The 23318-nt window shown below is 50.6% G+C and overlaps 13 protein-coding genes across 13 annotated transcripts; 9 read left to right on the forward strand and 4 right to left on the reverse strand.

The window, feature by feature from the left end:
- Positions 1 to 31: 31 nt before the first annotated feature.
- On the forward strand, positions 32 to 1393 carry KL928_004449 (uncharacterized protein; the record flags this gene model as incomplete). Its single annotated transcript, XM_043205148.1, has 1 exon — positions 32 to 1393. One exon carries the CDS (start codon positions 32 to 34, stop codon positions 1391 to 1393), a length of 1362 nt encoding a protein of 453 aa, XP_043058516.1.
- Positions 1394 to 1510: 117 nt separating this feature from the next.
- KL928_004450 (uncharacterized protein) lies at positions 1511 to 1942 on the forward strand (the record flags this gene model as incomplete). Its single annotated transcript, XM_043205150.1, has 1 exon — positions 1511 to 1942. One exon carries the CDS (start codon positions 1511 to 1513, stop codon positions 1940 to 1942), a length of 432 nt encoding a protein of 143 aa, XP_043058517.1.
- Positions 1943 to 1981: 39 nt separating this feature from the next.
- On the reverse strand, positions 1982 to 3172 carry KL928_004451 (uncharacterized protein; the record flags this gene model as incomplete). Its single annotated transcript, XM_043205151.1, has 1 exon — positions 1982 to 3172. One exon carries the CDS (start codon positions 3170 to 3172, stop codon positions 1982 to 1984), a length of 1191 nt encoding a protein of 396 aa, XP_043058518.1.
- Positions 3173 to 3364: 192 nt separating this feature from the next.
- On the forward strand, positions 3365 to 3769 carry KL928_004452 (uncharacterized protein; the record flags this gene model as incomplete). The annotated part of the gene is made up of 1 exon (XM_043205152.1): positions 3365 to 3769. The coding sequence occupies one exon, from the start codon at positions 3365 to 3367 to the stop codon at positions 3767 to 3769; it is 405 nt and encodes a 134-aa protein (XP_043058519.1).
- Positions 3770 to 4402: 633 nt separating this feature from the next.
- On the forward strand, positions 4403 to 4843 carry KL928_004453 (uncharacterized protein; the record flags this gene model as incomplete). The annotated part of the gene is made up of 1 exon (XM_043205153.1): positions 4403 to 4843. One exon carries the CDS (start codon positions 4403 to 4405, stop codon positions 4841 to 4843), a length of 441 nt encoding a protein of 146 aa, XP_043058520.1.
- Positions 4844 to 4991: 148 nt separating this feature from the next.
- Positions 4992 to 8237, forward strand: KL928_004454 (uncharacterized protein; the record flags this gene model as incomplete). Its single annotated transcript, XM_043205154.1, has 1 exon — positions 4992 to 8237. One exon carries the CDS (start codon positions 4992 to 4994, stop codon positions 8235 to 8237), a length of 3246 nt encoding a protein of 1081 aa, XP_043058521.1.
- Positions 8238 to 8299: 62 nt separating this feature from the next.
- Positions 8300 to 10624, forward strand: KL928_004455 (uncharacterized protein; the record flags this gene model as incomplete). The annotated part of the gene is made up of 1 exon (XM_043205155.1): positions 8300 to 10624. One exon carries the CDS (start codon positions 8300 to 8302, stop codon positions 10622 to 10624), a length of 2325 nt encoding a protein of 774 aa, XP_043058522.1.
- Positions 10625 to 10757: 133 nt separating this feature from the next.
- On the forward strand, positions 10758 to 12236 carry KL928_004456 (uncharacterized protein; the record flags this gene model as incomplete). The annotated part of the gene is made up of 1 exon (XM_043205156.1): positions 10758 to 12236. One exon carries the CDS (start codon positions 10758 to 10760, stop codon positions 12234 to 12236), a length of 1479 nt encoding a protein of 492 aa, XP_043058523.1.
- A 59-nt stretch (positions 12237 to 12295) lies between these two features.
- KL928_004457 (uncharacterized protein) lies at positions 12296 to 12922 on the reverse strand (the record flags this gene model as incomplete). Its single annotated transcript, XM_043205157.1, has 1 exon — positions 12296 to 12922. One exon carries the CDS (start codon positions 12920 to 12922, stop codon positions 12296 to 12298), a length of 627 nt encoding a protein of 208 aa, XP_043058524.1.
- Positions 12923 to 13584: 662 nt separating this feature from the next.
- On the reverse strand, positions 13585 to 14863 carry KL928_004458 (uncharacterized protein; the record flags this gene model as incomplete). Its single annotated transcript, XM_043205158.1, has 2 exons — positions 13585 to 14019; positions 14666 to 14863. 2 exons carry the CDS (start codon positions 14861 to 14863, stop codon positions 13585 to 13587), a joined length of 633 nt encoding a protein of 210 aa, XP_043058525.1.
- Positions 14864 to 15198: 335 nt separating this feature from the next.
- Positions 15199 to 16785, forward strand: KL928_004459 (uncharacterized protein; the record flags this gene model as incomplete). The annotated part of the gene is made up of 1 exon (XM_043205159.1): positions 15199 to 16785. The coding sequence occupies one exon, from the start codon at positions 15199 to 15201 to the stop codon at positions 16783 to 16785; it is 1587 nt and encodes a 528-aa protein (XP_043058526.1).
- Positions 16786 to 17012: 227 nt separating this feature from the next.
- Positions 17013 to 20759, reverse strand: KL928_004460 (uncharacterized protein; the record flags this gene model as incomplete). The annotated part of the gene is made up of 1 exon (XM_043205161.1): positions 17013 to 20759. The coding sequence occupies one exon, from the start codon at positions 20757 to 20759 to the stop codon at positions 17013 to 17015; it is 3747 nt and encodes a 1248-aa protein (XP_043058527.1).
- A 365-nt stretch (positions 20760 to 21124) lies between these two features.
- Positions 21125 to 23182, forward strand: KL928_004461 (uncharacterized protein; the record flags this gene model as incomplete). Its single annotated transcript, XM_043205162.1, has 1 exon — positions 21125 to 23182. The coding sequence occupies one exon, from the start codon at positions 21125 to 21127 to the stop codon at positions 23180 to 23182; it is 2058 nt and encodes a 685-aa protein (XP_043058528.1).
- Between the last annotated feature and the right edge of the window lie 136 nt (positions 23183 to 23318).

Here is a 23318-nt window from a genome sequence, read left to right on the forward strand (position 1 = left end):
ATTTAAAGTCCGGAATAACTGTTGATAAATAATGAGCGGGTCATCTGGGCTGGGTCAGGCCGAGCTGACCTACCTGATCGTGTTTTGCACGCTTGTTTCGCTGATGCTCGTCTGTGCACTTGTCACCCTCATATATTACTTATTCTTCAGAGACTCGCTGCTTGGAGCTCACGACGACGAGAACAACGTGATCTGCGATGTGCTGAAGTACAATCCGGCCAACTACCGCAACCAGGCTCTATTCCAGTCGCTTAACAAGGTGGACAGACTGCGCTTTGTTCTGGCCAGACGATTTTTCGAGGAAAAGCCTCCTATTCTGCGCTTTAATAACACCCCGGGCGAAATCGACACTACTTATTTATTAATTAGAGACCGTGGCATCAGCAGTTTCTATTTCGAAACATACTACGACCAACTTTCCGAGCTGAGCCAGTCCTTGTGCGATTCAGAGGCTGAAGAGGCGTCCGAGACCACCGCGTTGTTGCAGCCCAAGAGGCCTGATTATACGCAGGCACAGTTCAAGAAAGTGCCCTATTACGTCGAGGACCTCACAGACATCTCTTTCTCCGGCTCTGAGCAGAGTAGCGCCATTCTGAACCTGCCAGTGCCGATTAGAAACCGCAAGAACGACACGGTCTATTTCGAGGCCAAGCTTTACGACTTCGACCACCGCCGCTGCATGGTCTCTGTTGGTCTTTGCACAAAACCGTATCCGAACTTTCTGCTGCCTGGACTGCATCCCTATTCGGTTGCGGTGCAGACAGACGGATGTCTTCGCTTGAGTAACAGGCCTTTCCCCAACGACCCTGACTTGCCTGTTATTCTGCCCCAGCTGCTGGAAGGCGACGTGATAGGAATCGGCTATAAGGCCTCGAACGGCAATGTTTACGTGACGCACAACGGAAAGAAAATAATCGAGGCCGTCCAGAACCTGAAAACAGAGCTCTATCCGTGTATTGGAGCCGTTGGCGGGCCGTGCACTGTCTCAGTGAACCTGGGCCAGATCGGGTTTGTTTTCATAGAAGCCAACGTGAAGAAACTGGGTTTTTGCGAGAGCCAGAACGAGGGAACGATCGGCGCACCACCGCTCTATTCTCCAAAGTTAATCAAGAATGATATTCTTCTAGAACAGGGCGAGCAGCTGCCTCCGGAGTATCCTTCTGACGAAGAGACATTTTTTGGACCCAAGCCGTATCTAGAAAAGTCCAAGAAACGCGTGGGGACTCCAGAATCGGATCCGCCTCCGTACCTAGGAGACAACAGCGAGAAGAAGTCGCTCGACGACGACCAGCCAAGCGTCATGGACCCCACCGAGTACGAGCGACGAATCGATAATATAGGGACTTCGCCCGCATTAGGAACCAGCAAGACCGCGGGACCGTTTATAGGATAGTGGAATACGCTGCTATTTGAATAGTCAGTTCGCTACATATTGGTGACCGTAGCTGCCAAATATCATGGCAGTGTAGAATGTCAAAATCGAGTTTTCAACTTTTTCACATATTCGTCCATGACACTAATTAAACAGAGCGACCAATTTATCCAGAAATCGCTCGAGCTGCTCCAGGCAAGCCCGGAGGACACAACCGTGTCGATCACATACACACACTCGCGCGTGAAGTCCGCCAAGACCGGCAAGCCGGCCAAAGCGTTGATCAAACTCAAGACCTACAATCCTCAAACCGGGATCTGTCTGAACTTCAAGACGCACAAGGCTAAGGAATTCAGCAGAATGATCAACGTTCTTGGGCCAAGAGGCAGCTCCACGACAAAGGTCGAAAATTCCGAAAAGAAAACCATACATCTTGATGGATTCTCCAGTATTATGAGTAATGTCGAGTTCAAGGAAGAGACTGCACCTGCTCCAGCAGCGGCTCCTGTGTCGGAACAGGCAGAGACAGGAGGCAAGAAGAAAAACAAAAAGAAGGGCAAAAAGAAGTAGTGTATTATACATAGACCGACCTTAATGATCCACCACGAGTTAGGAGTGTTTGCGTCCTGCGTTGAGCAGATTGCTCTTGTGCGTCTTTTTGTAGATCATGGTGTCGTCCAGCGGCACGCTGTCATCACTGAACTCGTCTGAATCAAAATTCACTTTTCTAGCTGGCGAGCAGACGGGACACGAGGCCGGGGGTTTTGGCGGCGTGCCGTTTTCTTTTAGATGTTTGATCTGGACCTGTGGTGCTCTATGCTCGCCTGAGTCTGGCTTTTGGGTCTCGGGTCTTTTCTGTTCCACCTTGATGACTCCATCGCCAACAGTAATCACAGTGAGAACGTCGGCATTGTGTTTCAGAACTTCCTTCTGCTTGAGCAGCTTCAAGTTCTCGGCCTCAAGCTTTTCCAGCTCCTCCTGCGTCGTGAGAGCAAGCTGTTTCATTCTCTCCTCGTTGGATGCAAGTTGATCGTCTATGGTGTCGGCAGAAACCACTTTTGCGGAGGTAGCTGGCCGTTCTGGCTTGGCTGGAGAAGCGGTTTCGGGCGCTGGCACAGGTGCCGTAGCTGCAGAGCTGGCTGAGTTTTTCAGCTCCGCCAAAACCTCTCTCAGCTTCATCGTCTCCATATAGTACTTGTCGAACTTCTTCTTCACGAGCTCGCTCGTCGCAGTTATGCGGTGGTTGTCGTCCTGCAACTGTCTAATTTTTGTGCGGAGGTCGGTGTTCTCGCGCCGCAACGTCCTGTTCTCGTCCTTGACCTCATCAAACTCTGTGCTAATCTTCCTCACAAGTGAGTTTAGTTTTTCGCCCTGCGCGCTGCGATCGTAGCTCAAAACCTTGTAAGTTTGCTGGAAAAGCGACCTGCTGGGATCGTCGTCGTCGCCTCGCGAAACGTACATCTTTCTGTCGGCGTCGAACACGTCGTCCGCCAGTTTTTCTGAGTCCTTCAAGCCGTAAGAAGGCTCGCGCTTTTTTACAGGACTCAGGTTATAGGAACGGCCGATCTCGACTGAGTCGTCAAAAGAACGGTGCCCGTGCGGTTTCGTGGGCGTGGAGAAGTATTTGTGGTATTTTTCCGGGACGTGTTGGCGCAGGACAGGCTCGTAGTCGCCGTAATCTCTCCAGAACTTCTCGCTGTCGAGCACCTTCCCGCGGAGATTGCCATAAGGCAGCGGATTGCCGTCCAGAATGGCCTGGTAGTTCTCCTGGTACTGCTTCAGAGGAAGAATATCGAGCATCAATACAGAGCGCTTCGCAAAAATAAACAAACAATTTTTAATGGTGTAGCATATCTGGTTCGAGGTGTAGTAGTATTTTATTTATGTGGTCTAGAATATATGGGTATCTAAAGAAGACCGATCAAGACACCGAGGCCGAGGCCGGCAGCGTTGGCAACCAGAGCTGGGGCACCCGCAGAGACCTGCACGTCGATGGACGACGAAAGAGCTGCGGAGGACGAGGAGGAAACAGAGGAAGTGGCCAAGGTGGTGGAGGAGCTGGACTCCTCGGCAACGGAGACCGAGCTGGATGCGGAAGAAGATGGAGCAGCCGACGAGGTGGTGGTGACAGAGGAAGAGGCCTCAGATGAAGAAGACGATGGAGCGGCACTGCTCGATGAGGCAGCGGTGCTGGAGACGGTGCTGGATGCCCTGCTCGAGGAGCTTGCGGCACTCGAGGAAGAGGCCGAGCGGGAGGAGCTGGAGCTGACGCTGGCGCCCACGTCTTTGCAAACACTGGAGAAAGAGTCGGCCGCGGTGTCTGCGTCGTCCCCGCACTTGGACTTCAAACAAGAGGACATCTCAGAAGACTCATTGCTGCAAACACAGGCAATCTGATTCAACGACGAACATTGGGAAGAGCTCTTCACGACCTCGGCAGCACACGCCAGTAGACATGCCGGAGGAGTAGCCAGAGCCGGTGCGATGTTAGCTAGAACGAAAACGAGTGGCACAATGAACGACTTCATGATGGAAAAATGGGGATGAAGAGTTGTGTATATATTTATATTTGGTATTTCTCTGTTATTGTCTCGGGTGAGACAATGTTCTAAATACGGAAGTTATTTTTAGAAGGGAGGGTAACAGGGCCTAGAAATGCGAAAAATCAGGCAAAGGCCAGACCGGATTTTTGGGGTGTATGTGAGACCGAGAATATCGCGCCGACGTGCAGATGGCATGGTCTGGTATACTGTATAGTCGAACAATCCTTCGGCTATTCCGACTAATACTAAGACCCGCTATCCTCGAACCAAACTCCTCCCGCCAGTGGAGCTTGCCACCTGCAAATTCGAGTAGCTTGCACCTGCAGGACCTGCGACAGCGCCTTCGAGGCCCTTCTTTGCACGGGCCCTCGGGCAAAGAAATGTGTACACGTGACTGCTAGTCACGTGACCAAAAAATAAAAACTTTTAGAGCTATTGCTGACGTGAGCGGTTTCGGGGATCAATAATTGTGCCGTTTTTCTACGCAATGCCCAATCCCTCCTCGCGGATCCTGAAAGAGCTCAAATTGTTCCAGTCGAGCCCAACGTTGCAGCTCCTCCCGTCCGACGACATCAGCGTGCAATATGTGGACATGAAAGTCCCAGACAACCCGCTCTACCCAGACACCTTTCGTCTGCGATTTATAATCGATAAAGATTACCCCTTCGCTCCCCCGCAGGTGCAGTTTGTGCGATCGCATCCGATCCCGATCCACCCCCACATTTACTCCAATGGCCACATCTGTCTCAATATTTTGTACGACGGCTGGTCGCCCGCGCACTCCCTGCAGACTGTAGCTCTTTCCATCCAGAGCATGCTCGCGGGTAACACCAACGCTTCGAGGCCAGAGGGAGACGAGAGATATTGCGCGACGGCGCCCTCGAACCCGCTACTTTCGCGATTCATGTTTGACGACGACACTGTCTAAACAGCCCCATTATAGCTTTCCCTGTAAATGCGACCCGCTTATTTTGCCCGAACCTATTCCCTAAAAAATTCTGTTTCTTTTTATGCTCTCAAGATTTACACTTTGTTCAAGACGTCTTGCTGGCACTCGAATAAATCGTTCTCTGCGCATGATGTCTCAATATAAAGTGTTGTGCCAAGATCTTGAGAAGCCAGACATCGACGACCGCCAGTACCGGCTGATCGAGCTGCCGAACGGACTGGTGTCGCTCGTGATCTCTGACCCTACCACAGACAAGTCGGCTGCTGCGCTGGACGTGAACGTGGGTGCGTTCCAGGACCCGAAGGGGTTGCCTGGACTCGCTCATTTTTGCGAGCACTTGTTGTTCATGGGCACTTCCAAATACCCTTCTGAAAATGAGTACAGCTCCTATTTATCCAAAAACTCTGGCTTCAGCAATGCGTTCACGTCGTCCGAGCACACGAATTATTATTTTGAGGTGGCCAACGAGGCGATGCACGGGGCGCTAGACAGGTTCTCACAGTTCTTCATTTCGCCGCTTTTCGACCCAAATTGCAAGGACAGAGAGATCAACGCTGTGGACTCGGAAAACAAGAAAAACCTGCAGGCAGACGTTTGGAGACTGCACCAGCTCAACAAGTCGCTCACCAACAAGGAGCATCCGTACAGTGGCTTTTCGACGGGTAACAAGGTGACCCTGGGCGAAGAGCCCGTCAAACAGGGCTTGGATGTCAGAGCAGAGCTGCTCAAGTTCCACGAAAAATACTATTCCTCAAATATCATGAGACTAGTCATTATCTCGAACAGGTCTCTCGACACCATGACAGAATGGGCCGTCGAGATGTTCTCAGACATTGCTAACAAGAACGCGACTTCTCCAATTTATAGAAACTCTCCATTTGACTCTGATACGTACAACGGCTACTTGATCCGTGCCAAACCGATCATGGAGCTGCGGTCTTTACAACTCTCGTTCCCCATTCCCGACACGAGACCCCACTGGGACTCGAAACCAGCCAAGTATCTCTCTCATCTCATAGGCCACGAGTCGGAGGGATCTCTGCTGTTCCATTTCAAAGCTAAAGGATGGGCCAATAATCTCAGTTGCGGCCACGAAGCGGTTTCTGCAGGATATTCGGCGTTCATTGTCAATATCGACCTTACTCCTGAAGGCCTGAAAAACTACGCCGAAGTGTTGCAGCATGTGTTCAAATACATCCGCCTGCTGAACGTGGAAGGACCTCAGAAATGGATATTCCAGGAACTGCATGAACAGAGCACCACCAGCTTCAAGTTCATGCAAAAAACGGGAGCAAGCCAATCGGCAAGCAGACTCGCCGGCTCTCTGCATGGACTGCAGTACTACGACACCCGGGGCCAGAACCCGTTGCGCAAAATTGAGGAGATTCCGCCGCGCTCAACAATTCCCTCAGAAAAGCTCTTGAGCACCATGATCGTCAGAAAATACGACCCCGAGGCAATTACCAATATTCTCTCTTACTTGAGACCGGACAACTTCCGCGCAATGCTGATTGCCAGGGAATGTTTAGAAGACGAGCCTGTGCTGACAGAGAAATGGTATGGCACAGAGTACCTGCCTTCCAAGATCGAGCCTCTGTTGTTGCAGAGTCTGGCAGAGATCTACACCGGTCCAGCTCCGGCAGAATACAGTTTACCGGAACGCAACATCTTTCTTCCAACAAACTTCTCACTGGTCGAGCCTCCAAGAGATGAGTCCGAAGGTATCGTCTACCCAAAACTGATCTGCGACTCATCAGACTCGCGCGTCTGGTACAAGGTTAACACAAAACTTGGTGGACCAAGATCCAGCGTCACGCTCAAATTCAACCTTCCGGGATCCACCTCTACTCCACTGAATTCCGTCTTGCTCTCTCTTTTTGTTGAGATGCTGGATGACGAGCTGAACAGTGTGTCGTACCTTGCAAGCATTGCAGGTCTGCACCACGAAATTGGTCTTGCAAGGTCTGGATTGAGTTTATCCATCAGTGGATACTCGCACAAGCTCGACACTCTTCTGGACAGGGTCACCAATACATTGCTGAAATTCACAAATGACGAATCCGTGTGGGATGAGACTAGAGAGGAACGGTTCAACATAGTCAAGGAGAAAATGCTGCGGAACCTAAAAAACTTTGGCTATTCCGTGCCTTTCCGTCAGATTGGACCAATGCTCTCTGCCTTGATCAACGAGGACTCGTGGATGATAGACGACCAGATAGACTGTTTTGACGCCGCGACATTCCACTCGTTGAAGAGCTTTGTGTCCAACCTGTTTGGAATCTGTTTTGTTGAGATGTTTGTGATTGGAAATTACAGCAGGCAGGAAGCTCTGCACATCAACCGGCTGGTGGCCTCGAAACTCACCAAGGCCCTTTCATACACAGAATCCCAATTTACGAGAGGCCGTTCGTTGGATCTTCCCGCTGGCGAGGAATACCATTTTGTCAAGAAAAACGTTGATGAAGAAAACGTCAACTCGTGCGTGGAAACATTTATCCAGCTCGGCTACATCACGGACCAACGTGACAGAGTGCTTGCCGAGCTGGTTTCGCAGATAATCCACGAGCCTTTCTTTGACCGTCTCAGGACCAAGGAGCAGCTTGGTTACGTTGTTTTTTCTGGAATCAGACAGACCAGAACCACTTTTGGTCTGCGTTTGTTGATTCAAAGCGAGAGAAGTACTGGCTACTTACTCGATAGAATGTCAAGGTTCCTGGTGAAAATCGGACACAACTTGTCTTCCATGAGCGACAAGGAGTTTGAAAAGCACGTGAACGCGGTGATTACCAAGAAACTACAGAAGGTGAAGAATCTTTCTGAGGAAAGGAGCAGGTTTTGGGACTCCATTGCATCTGGCTTCTACGATTTTGACAAAAGGGAGCTGGACGTTGAGACATTGAGGACAATCAAACGCCAGGAGCTCATTGATTACTACCACAACAAGATCCTGGACTCGTCTCAGCACGGAAAGCTGGTTGTGCATTTGCAGAGCCAGGTGGCTCCAAAACAGTCTTTAGTGAGCAGACTCACGAGCATTATTTCGAATCTGGTCTTTGATATACCTGAGTACGACTCTGTTGACCTGAGCTCCAACCAGCTAAGCGAGCTGATAGAGGGAAAAATCACCGAGGACACTGAGATTACCAGAGACGTTCTGGAGTCCATTTTTGACGGCTTCACCCTGATTCCCAACTTCAATCACAAAGAGCAATTTATCACTGCTATTTTGGACGAGCTCAAGAAAGAGTACAAGCTGACCAACACCATCGACAATGTTGGCGAATGGAAATCACAGGTGCCGCTCACAGGGGCTCCTAACGCTCACATCCCGGAGAAGTTCATGGACGAGGCCTTGCTCGAGCCCAAACTATAAACTGATTTATAGATTACGTAAATCTAGAGATAAAAGAAATGTGTGGAGGTGATAAAAAAAGTATGATTGACGAGGAAACCCCCTTAATTCAGCAGGCGCCAGAACCGTATGATGCACCACTTCCGGAAATCAGCAGTACTAGGCCAGAAAGAAGGCGGCTGCGGCATCCCCGTATAATTGGCTTGGTGTGTGTCCTGTTGCTTCTTACTGCAATTGGTGGGTATAAGCTGATAAAGAGCACGGGACAGGCATTTCTCGACGCCGCCAAATTTGATCTTGGCAATGTGCGGGTGGGAAATGTGACCGATGGTGGGTTTGAGGTTGTTGTTCGGGGAAATTTGGAGTTCGATTATGATCAAGTTAGTTCGTACTATCGAAATTGGGCCCGGCTATTAAGCGGGCTAAATACCGTCCAAGTGTCACCTGACGGTCCCTATGATATGAATGTGTGCATGCAAAAGGAAAGTCTCTCTATTGCTAGCGTGGGTTTGGTGGAGCCATTGACAGTGAAGCTGAAACAACCGCAGACTATTGAAGTAATAGCATATATTAAACCTACAAAGGAGATGGCGCGGCTGGTCAATCGAATCAGTCGCACGCCCCAGGAAGTGGTCTTCAGCTGCTCCATTGCGTGCGGTATGAGGGTATATGGCCATTCAGTGGGACAGCACACGGTTTCTGGAGCTTTGCCGCTAGAGCTGAACGGGAGCCGTATAGTTCAACGCGTGATGAAAGATGCGGTTCTGGAAAATCTGGAGATAAATGCCGACGGCAGAACCGTTGTTGGCTCTGCAGCTGTGAGACTATCAAGCGCGGGTTTGGTGGACTACACAGCGGATGCCATGAGCTGGGAGGTGCTCATGTCAGGTTGCAGCAAAGTTTGTTCAGTTGCTACCGTTAGCACAGGCAAGTTTGGTTTTCACGATCCAACTTTGATACCCACAAAATTTACCATTCCTCCCCTGGATGAGGACCTGCTGCTGGATTGCGGAGACGGCTCTACAATCAGCAAATTGCTAACGAACTTATCATGCAACCATGAGGTCCCGATAATTGTCAGGGCAAACCCGCTGAGCACGCAACCTCGATGGATGCGGGACATTTTCAGCGGTCTTGAAGTTCACGCTGCGCTGGCTATTGGACAAATCGAAGATTTTGGCGGCGGGATCGAAGCTGTGGACATTGAGTATCTCGGGGTGCGCGCACACGGAGATGCGTTGTTGGTGTCGTCGGACGTTTCGATCAAGTACAACGTTTCGGAGGGCATTGATGTGTCGGATATTGACATACCGTTTGTGAAGGGAAAGGTACACTGCGGCCCAAACATAACGACTCTGGAGATGAAAACTTGGCAATCCTCGAAATTGCGCTGCAAAAAACAAACCATCGGTGTATCGCTTGACGATGCACTGCTCAAGCCTGAAAATTCGAGCCTCATCAAAGACTTGGTTCAAAATCTCGCCACAGGCACCGCCGTCAAAGTGTCAATTAGCCCGTTGCTGGATATCCAGGTTGTTTCGGAGTTTATGACGACGACAATCACAGGTCTAAGTACAGAACTGGAGTATTCTGTGCCTGCTGTTCCGAACGACCGGCTCTTCAAGAGTCTCGACGTCCGTCTTAACGAGCTTGTGCTGCTTGAAGCCTCTGCTAATCACTGCGCCATGGTGATCAACGCGGCTGTTTCCAGCAGCCTGAACCTTGATAGCACCCTCGAAGGACTCAAGTTCGACCTTCAGTACAACGGATCAACAGTTGGCCGGATAGAACCGGGCCCGGTGCACTTAACTCCCGAAAACTACAGCAATACCAGTGCCAAGCTCATCATGCAACTCGGCACGGATATCGATAAGTCTCGGCTCGAGCGCATGCTGGGCACTTATCTGTCGGGGCTGTATCCGGTGATTGAGGTTATCGGCCGTCACGATTCGCAACTGGCCGCCTTTGTGGCCGGCATCCAGGTCCCCATGCGGCTACCCCAGATTTCGCGACAAGAAAATATTTTGCACCCCGTGGCGCACGAGAGTATTTTTCTTGTCGACTCGACAATGCATATTATGTCATCGGAAATCGAGCTGACGGTGTTCAACCCAGTCGCGAACAGCGAGGTGGTGGTGGACCTCATCGAAGCGCAGGCGAGCCACGATAAGACCATCCTGGGTTACATAAGCAAGGAGCAAAGAATAGTGGTGCCACCGGGACTGTACAGGACACCCCGGATCCCGGTGACGTATGCGACGAGCGGGATAGGGGCCGACATTCTACGCAAGGCGCTGAACGGCCAGCTGGAGATCGACACGTCGGCCGTGATGCGCGTCCATCTTGGCGCGTTTGCCGTCGAGCTGCTGTACTCGGGGTCCGGCACTTCGACCAAGATCCGTCTGTAGCGCGGGGGTAGGACGATAATGTGGCTGGGAAGATAAGTGGCTAGTAATTTCTCTACAATAAAAATTATGGGGAAAAATATGTAGGTCGAAAGGAATATACTTATCCTTTAGCCGGCTGCGTTCTTGTTATTAAATGTCCGAAGACCTGGCCGAAATTGAAGAGCCCAAGATCCCGGGCAACTACTCTGCACGCAGGCAGAACAGATGGCTCCCGCCCTCGTCGAGAGGCGACGAAAACGGCGCAAACGACGAGAACGAGCGACATGTTCCACCCCACGTCCATGAGGACGTAGACGAGATTCACAGGACCGTGTCGCGCTTCCATGTGTCTCCCGCGCAACTGTACTCGACCGACTCTGGGAAGCTGTACCATGCGGGGTGTATTTGCATCGTCTTGGTGGGACCGCCTGCGCGCGGTAAAACCAACCTGTCGATCAGTCTGTGCAGGTATTTGCGATGGCTGGGAGTTCGGGCCAATTTGTTCCATTTGGGCGACATTAGAAGAGAGAAGACGAAACACGTGCCGTTTGAGTTTTTCGACCCAAAGCCGGAAAGCGAGGAGGCGAAACGGGTGCGCCAGGAACTAACCGACCTGGCCGTGCGAGACGTGCTCAATTTTTTCCAGAACGACATGGGCCAGATTGCTATCTACGACGCGGTGAACGGCGTGAGCTCGCAGAGACGCGAGCTGGCGCACGTGCTGCAGCAGCACGACGTCAAGGTGATTTTCATCGAGAGCCTGATCGACGACCCGAAACTGCTGGAGAGCAACATAGCCGACGCCGCCAAGTCGCCAGACTACATCAACTGGGACGCCGAGGAGGCGATTGCCGACTACAAGAAGCGGGTCAGCGTGGTGGCGCACTCGTACGAGGAGATGGACGAGGAGGAGCTCACGTACATCAAGTTTATCAATTTTGGCGAGAAGCTGCTGGTGAACAGGTCGAAGCACGACTTCCTCACGACGAAAATAATATTCTATCTCATGAACTCGAAAATCAAGAAGGGCTCTATTTATTTCGCAAGATGCTCCAACAACAAGCTCAACTTCAAGAGCGACCCGCCGCTGGACGCCAAGGGCCAGGAGTACGCGCGTAAGATTTTCGACACGATGGTCAAACATTACCAGGAGCAGGGCCACGAAGGTCTGCCTGCGGATCTGCAGGTGTGGACGTCTGTCAGACTGCGCACGACACAACTGGCGCAGGTGTTCAAGGACGTGGGGCTGACAGTGACACACCGCCCGGAAATGACGCAGCTGAACCCTGGCGACGCCCACGGGCTCACAGACGAAGAGCTGAAGGAGAAATTCCCAGAGGACTACCACAGACACCAGCTCGATCCGTACCACCACCGGTACCCGAGAGCCGACTGCTACCACGACCTGGCACTGAAGTTGGAGCCGCTGATCATGGAGATCGAGCGTCTGACAAACGATGTGCTGGTCATCGCCGACGAGACCGTCATCCAGGTGTTCTACGGCTACCTGATGGCGTCGTCGTGCAGCGACATCCCGTTCCTCAAGTTCCCGCAGTCAGAGGTCACCAAAATCACCTACAACGCTTACATGAACAAGGCGACCAGAATCAAGATCGAGGGTCTGCAGGAGTAAGGCGGTGCTTAATCCAAATATCATATTCATGTGTACACACAAACTGGGAAGGTAAAGCTTTAGGTCGTGTCTGGCGCTGTAGCTGCGGGAATTGCCAGTGCAGTTCCGCTGATCGCGGTTGCCAGTTGGTCTGCCATCTCGTTGCCGTAAATACCACTGTGTCCGTAAACGTGCTTGAAGCATAGTGGCCCCCATCCGATGTTTGCGTACTGGGAGTTGATTGCTTGTACGTTGACCAAGATCGCCCGAATCTCGTCCTGGTTGGCAACATATTTGCCCTTTCTGTTCCGCCACCCGTTGGACTGCCATCGGTGGCACCATTCTGTCAGACACCCGATCACGTACCTGGAGTCTGTCATGATCTGGAATTTTGTATGGGTGTGTTCTGTAAGGTCGCTGAGAATGATTCGCGTGGCCTCGTGCACGGAAAGCAGCTCTGCTCTGTTGTTGGTGGGATTTTCAGCGAGCACAAACCCATAGTTGCGTGGATCATTAACGCCAAAGAACACAGCAGCACCGGCCTGGGCGAGTTCCGAGTTCTGGTTGTTGCGACACGAGCCGTCAGTGAAGACGTTTACCACGGGGTCGCCATGAAGATCGATATCATGATGGTATATGGGAGACCCGACTGGGATGGATAGCGCGCGTGTTCCCAGGGTGCGGATCCCGGATCGTCGTAGGAACATGAGGATATTACTGTAATTTTTTTAAAACTGCACGGCTGTGCGGGATATACTTTTAGATGAAGGATTGGTTTCGTTCAGGGTGCAGATTGTTCGAACTTCAGCCGAATGCTGAGGTGCTTTGTAGTTTTAGCTTGTACGATAGATTTGTAAGGCTTGCCAGGCGCCTGTGTGGCCTAGCTCCATGTAATTAATCTCAATAGTAAGACTTAGTGCAAGGCCATTGACCTGTGACCGAGCAGTCATGGAGATTCGAAGTTTTAGCTCTATGAAGTGCATTGAATTATGATCGCGAGCTCAAGACTTTTTCAATGTCCGTGAACGAGACAGCCGTTACCCATGGTTCCTGTTTTGGACCCAGCAACAGAAGGCAAGAACCGATCGACCGGCCTATAACCATCTAGCCTATTCTTGCAACCATATATCCGTATGGGATATGAAAACCCGAGCATTTTTGGCAAAAATCAATCTACCATAGCTCGCAATCAGTCGCAGACTAGCAGGAGCCATTCCATGCCTGAATTCCAAAGCCAATAGCATTATCTACTCTCCTATTTGTCGTGGCTCAGAATCATAGCAGAAGTGTAGTCATTGAAAGATTCATCAGCGGCCCTCGCCCTAAAACCAATGATGAAATACTCTGGAAATTACTTCATCGCCCAATGCTACTTCCTTTCCATCGTGGCCCCCTCACGGGCCAGCGCGTCTGCCATCTCGTTGCCGTGATTATTTGCGTGCCCACGCACCCAGTCCACGGTCAGTGTGCCAAAACCATGGCGAGCGTACTCCTCGTTAATTCGGTCTATCAGGCCAAGGATCGACTCGATCAGGTCGCGGTTGGCCACGGGCTGTTTTTTCGAGTTTTTCCAGCCGTTCTTCTGCCACGTCTTCGACCACACAAATATGCATTTCACACAGTACTCCGAGTCCGTGAGGATCTGGTACTGCTCGCCGTTGCCAAACTCAAACTCCTCGAGTATGGTTTCCAGAGCCTGCTTGATAGCACTCAGCTCTGCGCGGTTGTTCGTCTGGACAGGGCCCGCCAACGGCGCGGCAGTGTTACGCGGGTCGCCGTCCCCAAAAAACACGCCATACCCAGCCTTCGCACGCGACGGGTCGTGGTTGAAACTGCACGCGCCGTCCGTGTAGATCGTGTACACCTGGCGTGTGGGGGGTGTCGGTTTCTGCAAGACCATAAAAAATATTGAAAAATTATTTTTCGATAAGCTGGTTCCGTAGCCACGATTGGGATTAATTCCAACACATCATTGGAAGATTTCGAGGTTTGAAGAGTGGTTAGCCAAAGCGTACCGCCAAATTCTGGGCTCAACTTTGTTCTCGCTTGGCGTATTCAGTGCTGCCGTATCAAGGCAGTGTCTAGTCCTTATATAGGAGATTAACAAGGCCATTCACTCGCTATAGAGCTGAAATATATACAAGCTTTAGATACCGCCCGAGTAGCACGTGCTGAGCTGTCGATTTGAGAAGCGCCAGACCGGCCGATCAAGTTTAGTACCAAACGCCAGTAAAGTCCATATAGGGGTTTTGTACTGGCTCTGTTAGATGCAGCTCGCTCATCAGCTCCGGCTGTCTTTGTTATTTTCCGTCCAATTGAGCCATCCGTGGTCGTATTTTCAAACCCACGCAACGTGTTGCCGAGCAGCTGGCAGAATCGCAGCTAGGTACACATTCGCGCTTCTATGCTGGTGTCGGGCCCCGTTTTGTTCTACGCGTGTCTGCGGCCACTGCTCTGAGAGTTCGCTGGGCATTTCGAATATGGACCCAGTACCACCAATTGCATAGACGGCTTTGCCACAATTGATAATATTGCCTTACTGATGCAAAAGCAGTCATGTATTTCAACCATTGGTAAACGTCCTTGCCACAAATTCCTGATATATAATCATTGTTGTAGGCCACAACCGCAGCCATAGCCGAGATCATTCCTAAATTGCACCATAGCTGGCTTTGAAGATTTTTGCAACGAGCCGAGCAGATAGCTGTGATATCTGCTAGACCGCTAAAAGCGTTTGTGTAAAAGTGAAGTGTCTGGCTGAATGAGTCTCGTCATATGTGGACCCGTAAACAAAAGCACCTGGCCAGAACTAGCTAAAAATACCGTCGTCCAGCAGATACACGTTTCTGCCAGGTATCTCAATCATTGCAAATTGTCTGAACTTTTAGTACTGCTTTTCCATTTTGTGCCTGAATTTTCTCGAGATTTGGCTTAAAAGTCCGACCCTTATCTAAATTCCACTCAAAAAATTTACCCCCTTATCATGAAGCTGACCGTGAAGAAATGGCGTCTGCCGAAACAGAAATCTTCGTGCGCGCCTGACGGCGTCAACACAAACGTCGACAACGACGTCACCCCGCCAGAAAGACGCACGTGGAACGTGTACATGATTATCGGCTTCTGGGCCTCGGATTACTTATCTATGCAGACCGTTGAGAATCCGTCCAACTCGCTGCTCATGGGAATGACCTGGAAAACAGGTCTGAGCACGTCCATGGTAGGCATGGTGCTTATCGGGCTGCCGTTGATTTTCAACGGCGCCATTGGAGCCGCTCTTCACGTCCCTTTCCCCGTCGCCGTGCGCTCGTCTTTTGGCTATCATTTTTCGAAATTCGCAGTTATCACCCGGTGCATCACGGCAATTTTCTGGCACTCGATCCAGACATTCTCGGGCTCGCTGGCAATGACGGCCTGTATCACGGCCATCTGGCCCTCTTTTGGCCGTATCCCAAACAAAATTCCATCCTCCATGGGCATCACCTCGCCGCAAATGATTGGCCATTTTGTGTTTTGGTCAGTGCAGTTTCCCTTTCTTCTTATCCCCCCACACAAGCTCAGATGGTTCTTTATTCTAAAGACTGTCATAGCGGCTGCTTGTCTGGTCGGAACAGCGGCAGGAATGGCCAAGATGGCAGGAAACTCCGGCGACATCTGGAATCAGGAATACACAGTTCATGGAGCAGAACGCTCGTGGCTGTACGTGAAACTGCTAAACTCGAATGTCGCCGGCTGGGCCACCATGGCCACTAACATAGCCGACTTCACTAGGTACATGAACGACCGTTCTAAGGCACAATATGCGCAGGTCGTGGTGCTGCCTGCCTGGGCCACATTTGTGACCATGATGTCTTTGGTGGCCTCCTCCGCCGGCAAAATGGTGTACGGGTCTTACATCTGGTCACCAACGGAGTTTGCAGAGCACTGGACCGCTACTGGCTCCAAAGGCCGTGCCGCATCTTTTTTCGTGTGTGCCGCGTGGTGTATTTCGCAAATCGGCACGAATCTTTCCGCCAACGTCATAACTGGGGCCAACGACCTCGTCTCGCTGTTTCCAGAGTACATCAACATCCGTCGAGGAGCAGTGATCATCACTATCATTTCCGGCTGGGTGCTGCAGGCATGGAAAATTGAAAACTCGGCAGCTCAGCTGGTTACTTTTATTTCCGGTCTTTCGAGCTTTTTGGCTCCCATTACTGGCATAATTATTGCTGATTACTGGGTGATAAAAAAACAGCACCTGGACGTCCCAGCCTTGTACGATCCTAACGGTAGGTACAGCTACTACAAAGGATTCAACTGGCGTGCTGCACTCGCATTTCTGGCTGGCAATGTGCCATGTCTCCCGGGCCTGGCATCAGAAGTCGGCAGCGTTTCTGTGAATGCTGGTATTTTGGAGCTATGGTACATGTCTTACTTTTATGGGTTCCTCTCATCGTTCGCAGTGTACATTGTCACTAACTACTTCTGGCCAGATAGACGGTCGCAGGTTAACGAGACAGTCTACTACATTTATGAGGACGAGGAGGTCGAAGAAGTGGACGTTGTCTTTGAGCCAAAATTAAAAAAATAGGTTTTTAAATTAATAGCTTTATGTAGGTTATAGAAGTCCAATTGTACGTCCTGCTGAGCTTAATTCAAAAGAGGTGGGAATTCATGGAGTAGAGTCAAAGAAATCATGAAATAACTGGCCAGCGGAAAGTTAGAAGCTGGTTTGTACAAAGAATTCAGCTAGTGAAGGTACAAGCAGGGGTTCTCATAATATATATTTGCAAATCGATCGGAAATATACCCCATCATCTAGGTCGACTCCACCCCCTTGATGATCATCAGAACATCACCTGGGTTCACAATATCACCCTCCTCGACAATAACTCCCAAAACCTTGTACTTTGCGAAACTCGACTTGTCCTTGATATGCACAGGAATTTCCATCTTCATAGCCTCCAGAATTACGAGTGGGTCTTCCTTAGCAACAACTTCTCCCTCCTTGCACTTAATTTTGAACACGTTCGATGGCATGTGCGACGTGATTTTGATTGCTCCAGGAACATTGCTGATGTCGTCCGATTTTGTTTTGGAGGCAGCAGCAGCAGCTTTTTCCTGTTGCCACAGCTCAAAGTCCGCCTGCTCCTCGCGATTGCACTCTTCAAATGCCAAAAGCTTGCGTTTCTTCAGATCCCTCAGCTCGTCGTCAATTGAGTCAAGGAAACTCCTGTACTCCACGAAATCGAAGACACCCTCTGTTGGCTCGATCTTCATTTTTTTCGTCAGCAATAAATTGTTCATTCTCTGCAGCTCTTCCTCGTCAACCTCATAGAAAATCACCTGGTCAAACACCTTGAAAGGCCAGGGATTCTCGTGGATTCGGCAGAACGTGTCCCAGTACCAGTTGGGCAGCGTCATGCCCCACATCATATATCCTCCAGGGGACTCCTGGGGATAAATAGATTGCAACACAGAGCCGGTCGAAATTGTTCCGCTAGGAGTCGACGTACGTGTCGGGTTGTACTTCGAGGCAGAAAGCCTGCACCGCGGGTCCACGGTGGCCATCAGAACGTTAGCACATAGGAACGTGATTGCAACCACCATTTCGGGCTTGCCGATAATGCAGCTCTTAAAGTGCTCCATGTCCTTGATGAGGTTCGCCTTCATGAGATAGTCAGTATTCTTCGGCAAATAGGTGGCATGAGAGCGCTGTGAGTGCATGTATCGCTCCAAACAGTGGTCAAGGGCCGAATGTTCAAAGGCCACCGGCAATCTAAATGTTCTTGACGGGATTTTCAGCTTGTCGATCTGCGGAATAGAGGCTTCCAATTTGATCAGTTTCTCCAGCAGATCAGATCTGTCCACTTCCATTGGGTCAAACAGAACTCCCATGGCACCCGTACAGCACTCAATGCTCTCAAACATTCCGCGCAATTGTTTTCTGATTTCTGTCTCCATCACATGCTGGCGGCCGTTTTTGAGCAGATCGAATTCCAGGTTGCCAAAATCGATCACAATCATTCTCTCTCCAGCCTGTCTAAAGCAAACCTCCGGCAAGGTTGCAGATGGTTCCCGTCTGTATAAGAAATTGCCGACCTTGCTTTGCAGCGGCTCATACTCAGGAAGCTCGTCGTTGAACTTGATGGACGAGCTGCTAGGACGTTTAGAAATCTCCTCCAAATACTCGTTTCGCTGCTTCATGAGTCTGATAGCATCGTTGTAGGTGATCGGAGTAAAGTGTATTTTGCTGTTGATAGCAGCCTGGCCGAACTTCCAGAAGTCTGCCTCAGCAGGAGCAAAAATGCACACAAATCCAGAGGCAGTGGCTCCGTCTGGCCCATACAGAGTCATCACAGACCCAACGGCAGACAACCCACACGTTGGATACGGATACTCCAGCACGTTACTTGGGTGGCCACCGCCGTCACCGCCCGAAAGCCGGCTGAACTTCATTTCTGGTCCGTCCAGACGCGTGGCTCCTCTGTTGGAGTTGAAATTGACGGAGTAGGGAATAGAGTAGAGCTGCTCCATTCCTTCTTCAGAGACAATGTCTGGCGTGTCGTGCGGACCTCCAATAACACGGACCAAGTTGGTGAGTCTTTCGTAGTCAGGAATGAGCGACTCTGGGAAGTGGTAGCCGGTTCTGAAGACCTCGATTGGCTCCCGTTCTGAAATATCAAGACAATCCCCCGGGAGTATTATCCTTCCCTGGTGGCCACCGAGCTGCAGACTTGGCAGACATCCCTTGGAGCCCAGGTAGTTGGCCACTCCAGGGAATCCTCCTTTAATTGCCAGATAGCACTTTGCAGCAGATCCCAAGGGCTCCTCTATTTCAAGGAGGCTTCCGGCAGGAACGAACAGTTCTGTATACATAGGGACGTCCCTGTCATCAAGCGTGACTCTGAAATTGCCACCGGCAAGGGCAACCACTGCAGGGGCATGGAAGCGTATGGCTGGTCCCTTGAGGTTGATCTCGAGAGCTTCACAGTGCAAATGGTTGCCAACAATGACGTTTGCTATTTGTAGAGCTAGCGGATCAACTGGACCACCAATAGGCACTCCGAACCTGACTTTGCGTCTTCCAGGAAGGTCTTGGATGGTGGTGTATGCTCCTCCGCTTTCGAATTCAATCAAATGCGGCTTGAACACAAAACCTGATAAGAAGCTGGTGAGCGTGTTTCCTGAGCGGAACTCGGGGCTGTCCAGGATATTTATACAGTACTCCACGTTGTTGACTGGGCCCTGAATCTTGATATCTTTCAAAACTCCAATCATGTTGTCACTGGTCCGGACTGGAGACCAGACCATTACCTTAGCAAGAAGCGGATCAAAGTAAGGCGACACCTTGCTACCGGTCTCAATCCAGTGGTCAATTCGCACCCGGTAGTCCCCGTAAATGCCGTCTTCTGGTAACGAGACATTGTGTAAAACTCCGGGACACGGAGCAAAGTTGCGTACTGGATTTTCCGCGTACACACGGACTTCGATCGAATGGCCATTGGGGACTTCGACGCCGTTTGCGTCGTATTTCACATTTGCTCTCAAAATTTCAGCAGGAACTCCAGACAAGTTGCTTTCGTACTCTGCTTGCAACAACATGAAATAAACCAAATCGACGCCATACACCATTTCTGTAATTCCGTGTTCCACCTGCAACCGGGTGTTGACTTCCAAAAAATAGAAGTCGCCAGTCGTGTCGTCCACCAGGAACTCGACCGTGCCGGCGGACTTGTATTTGATGGTGGAGGCCAGACGTTTTGCAGCGGAGGTGAGACGTTCGCGCAAATTGTGCTTGCTACCAAGATCAGACACAAATGGCGAGGGACATTCCTCAATCACTTTCTGGTGTCTTCTCTGGATAGAGCATTCTCTTTCCCCGTACGTGACCACATCACCGAGACCGTTGCCGAACATCTGGACTTCGATGTGACGACCTTTCTCAATATATTTTTCCACAAACACGCCGGCATTGGAGAAAAGGGACGTACCTCGGGAAGTGACCTCGGCAAAGTTTGCCACAAGCTCGCTTTCGTTATAGCACACCTTAAGTCCCATTCCTCCTCCTCCTGCCGTGGCTTTCAATATCACAGGGTAGCCGATTCTGTTGCATTCGGAAATAAGCTCCTCGCTGTCGCTGATCAGGCTGGTTCCAGGAACCACAGGCACGTTTGCCTTGACTGCAATATCACGAGCCAGGTGTTTCAGGCCAAACTGTTCAACAGATTCTGACGAAGGACCGGCAAAAAGAATACCGTTCTTGGCCAACTCTGCTGCAAAGTCTGAGTTCTCAGAAAGAAAGCCGTAGCCAGGAACGACAACGTCAATGTTGTGTTTCGTGGCCAGCTCGATGATCTCTGGGATGTTGGTGTATGCGTTAGCTCCAACGCCGCTCAGAAGATACGCTTCATCCGACAAACTCACATGGAGCGACTCGAGATCCTCTTTCGAGTAGATGGCAACGGCTGTAAGCCGGTACTTGTTGCATGTTTTGATGATCCGCACAGCAATTTCGCCTCTGTTGGCAATGAGCACCCGCTTGATGTTCTTGAAACTGGACATATGTTTGCAATACGTGATAGCTGGCTTTGGAGGCAAATAAAGTTTCACGCTATCTTATCAAAAACCACCATCTCTTAGCGGCTATGTATCTGGATGCAAAGCGGAAAATGGGAACCGCCGGCTTGCCAGCGGTGGCGGGGCGATCGACAGATGGTGGGCAGCCGCATGGCCCTGAACGCAACGGCAGCATTGTCTCCAGTAACTGGAACAAAGAAATGCAATATGCACAATTATCGTCTTATCTAGGAACTAATCGCTCGCGCATGAATATATGCATAATCTTTTTTTTTGGAGCATCTGGATAATTTCACTTATCGCCACAAACATATATTTAGCATCATGTAGTTGTTCTTGTAACCACCAAAATGACTATCGACACTTCCAACGGACAATTCATCATCTTCTCTCAGGGAGTCGGTTACGGGATCGTGATTGGTGTGGGTGCGGTCTTTGCCGTCACCATGGCGTTGATCTCGTGGCTGCTCTCGCGCTACATGAATGAGATCCAGGACTCGGAAATGCTGTCCACCGCAAAGCGGTCCATCAAGTCAGGACTTATAGCCAGTGCAGTGGTCTCCAGTTGGACCATCGCCTCCACTCTGCTTCTTTCCACCACCACGACCTACAGTCTTGGAATATCTGCCGCTTGGTGGTACGGAGGAGGTGCGTGTGTCCAGATTATCATCTTTGCCACTATGGCCATCGAGCTGAAAAGAAAGGCGCCAAACGCCCACACTTTCCAGGAGATCATCAAGGTGAGATTCGGAGCCGTTGGCCATCTGACTATGTGCTTCTACTCTCTTGCTCAGCAGGTGGTCTACACTGCAAACCTGCTCATCAACGGTGCCTCCGTGTTTTCCAACATGACAGGCATGAGCAAAGAAGCCACCTGCGTGCTCTTGCCCGTTTTCGTCATAGTTTACACTCTGATTGGTGGTATCAAAGCCACCTTCTTGACCGACTGGACTCACGTGGTTATCATTTTCGTGATCATGATGACCTTAATGTTTGAGGTCTATGCCACATCAGATGTGCTGGGATCCCCAGAAAAAGTCTGGGAGCTTCTGACGGAGGCTGCCAAGACTTACCCTGTGGCAGAGAATCTGGACGGCTCGTATCTGACGTTTACGTCCGTGAACAGCGGTCTGTTTGGACTTATTCTGCTCGGAGCCGGATGGGCAGCTGCCGTCGACTCCCAGCTGTTCCAGAAAGCCATAGCGGCCAATCCTGCTGGAGCGCTTACGGGATACACCCTCGGAGGCCTGTGCTGGTTCACTTTGCCGTATGCATTGGCAACCACCATGGGCTTGGCGTGCCGTGCTCTGGAACAAACCAGCAGTTTTCCGGTCCCAGGTGGACTCACAGAGCAACAGCTCTCCAACGGGCTGGTGCTACCAATTGCTGCGTACGCGATTATGGGTAAAGGTGGTGCCATAGGCATCTTGCTGATGGTCTTTATGGCAATCACCGCGGCTTATTCTTCAGAAACAGTGGCTGTGTCTTCGTTGCTGACCTACGACATCTACAAGTCTTACATCAACCCCAAAGCAGACGGCAAGAAACTGGTTTTCGTCACGCACGTGAGTGTTATTTTGTTCAGTGCGGTGGCTATTGGACTGGCTATCGGGCTTGGCCAGGCCAACTTCGACGTGTCGTTCATCACCACTGCCTCCGGTATTATTGTCAACGTCTGCGTTATTCCAATGATCTGCACGCTTTTCTGGAGGAAGCTCTCTACATTTGCGTTCGTCGCCAGCAGTACGCTCTCGACGTGTATTTCGCTGGCTATTTGGATCGGGTACAGCTACTCGGCATCTAAATCTGTGACGATTGCCACATTGTCTACATACCGTGCTCTGGCAGCTGGTAACACGGCGGCCATATTTGTGCCAGTTGTGTTTGTGCCACTGTTCACCTACTTGAAGCCAGCAGACTTCGACTGGAATAAATGGAAGACCGAGATTAAACAGGTCGACGACTCTGAGTACGACAAAGAGCAAGGCTTGACAAACGTTCTGAGCGGAGAAGACCTGACCGAAATTGTTCTCACCAAAGAACAGGAGGAAGATGCCATGATGAAGCGCAAGAGGAATTACGGTATTGGTTTGGCTGTTTTCTTTGTCCTGTTCTTCTTGGTGCTCTTCCCAATGCCTCTGTACGGGAGCCACTACATTTTCACAAAAACGTTTTTCCGGGGCTACATTATTGTCACCTTTTTGTGGGTGTTTTTCTCCGTCAGCGTCGTCACTGCTTACCCTGTGGTGGAAAGTTTGGACGGTATCAAGACGCTCTTTAAGAACATCTTTACAAGAAAACGGAGTCACGTGTTGTACTCCGACCAAGTTCTAAGCCAGGTGACAAGCCGCAGAGCGGAGGCTGACAATAAAGAGGAGGCGGTCGTGAACATTAGTATGGTTAACTAGCTTAGTACAATTTTATACTTAATCGAATATATGGTGGCGTGAGGCTGAAGCAGTGCAGCACATGCGGCGCAAATTTCATGCACGCAGACTTTATGCGCCTCTCGACCGCTCTGGCTTATCTTGCACCGAAGCGAGC

Source organism: Ogataea angusta (genome assembly GCF_019207475.1).
Source record: "Ogataea angusta isolate 61-244 chromosome Unknown 61-244_NODE_9_length_489604_cov_89.567313, whole genome shotgun sequence".
NCBI classification, from domain to species: domain Eukaryota; kingdom Fungi; phylum Ascomycota; class Pichiomycetes; order Pichiales; family Pichiaceae; genus Ogataea; species Ogataea angusta.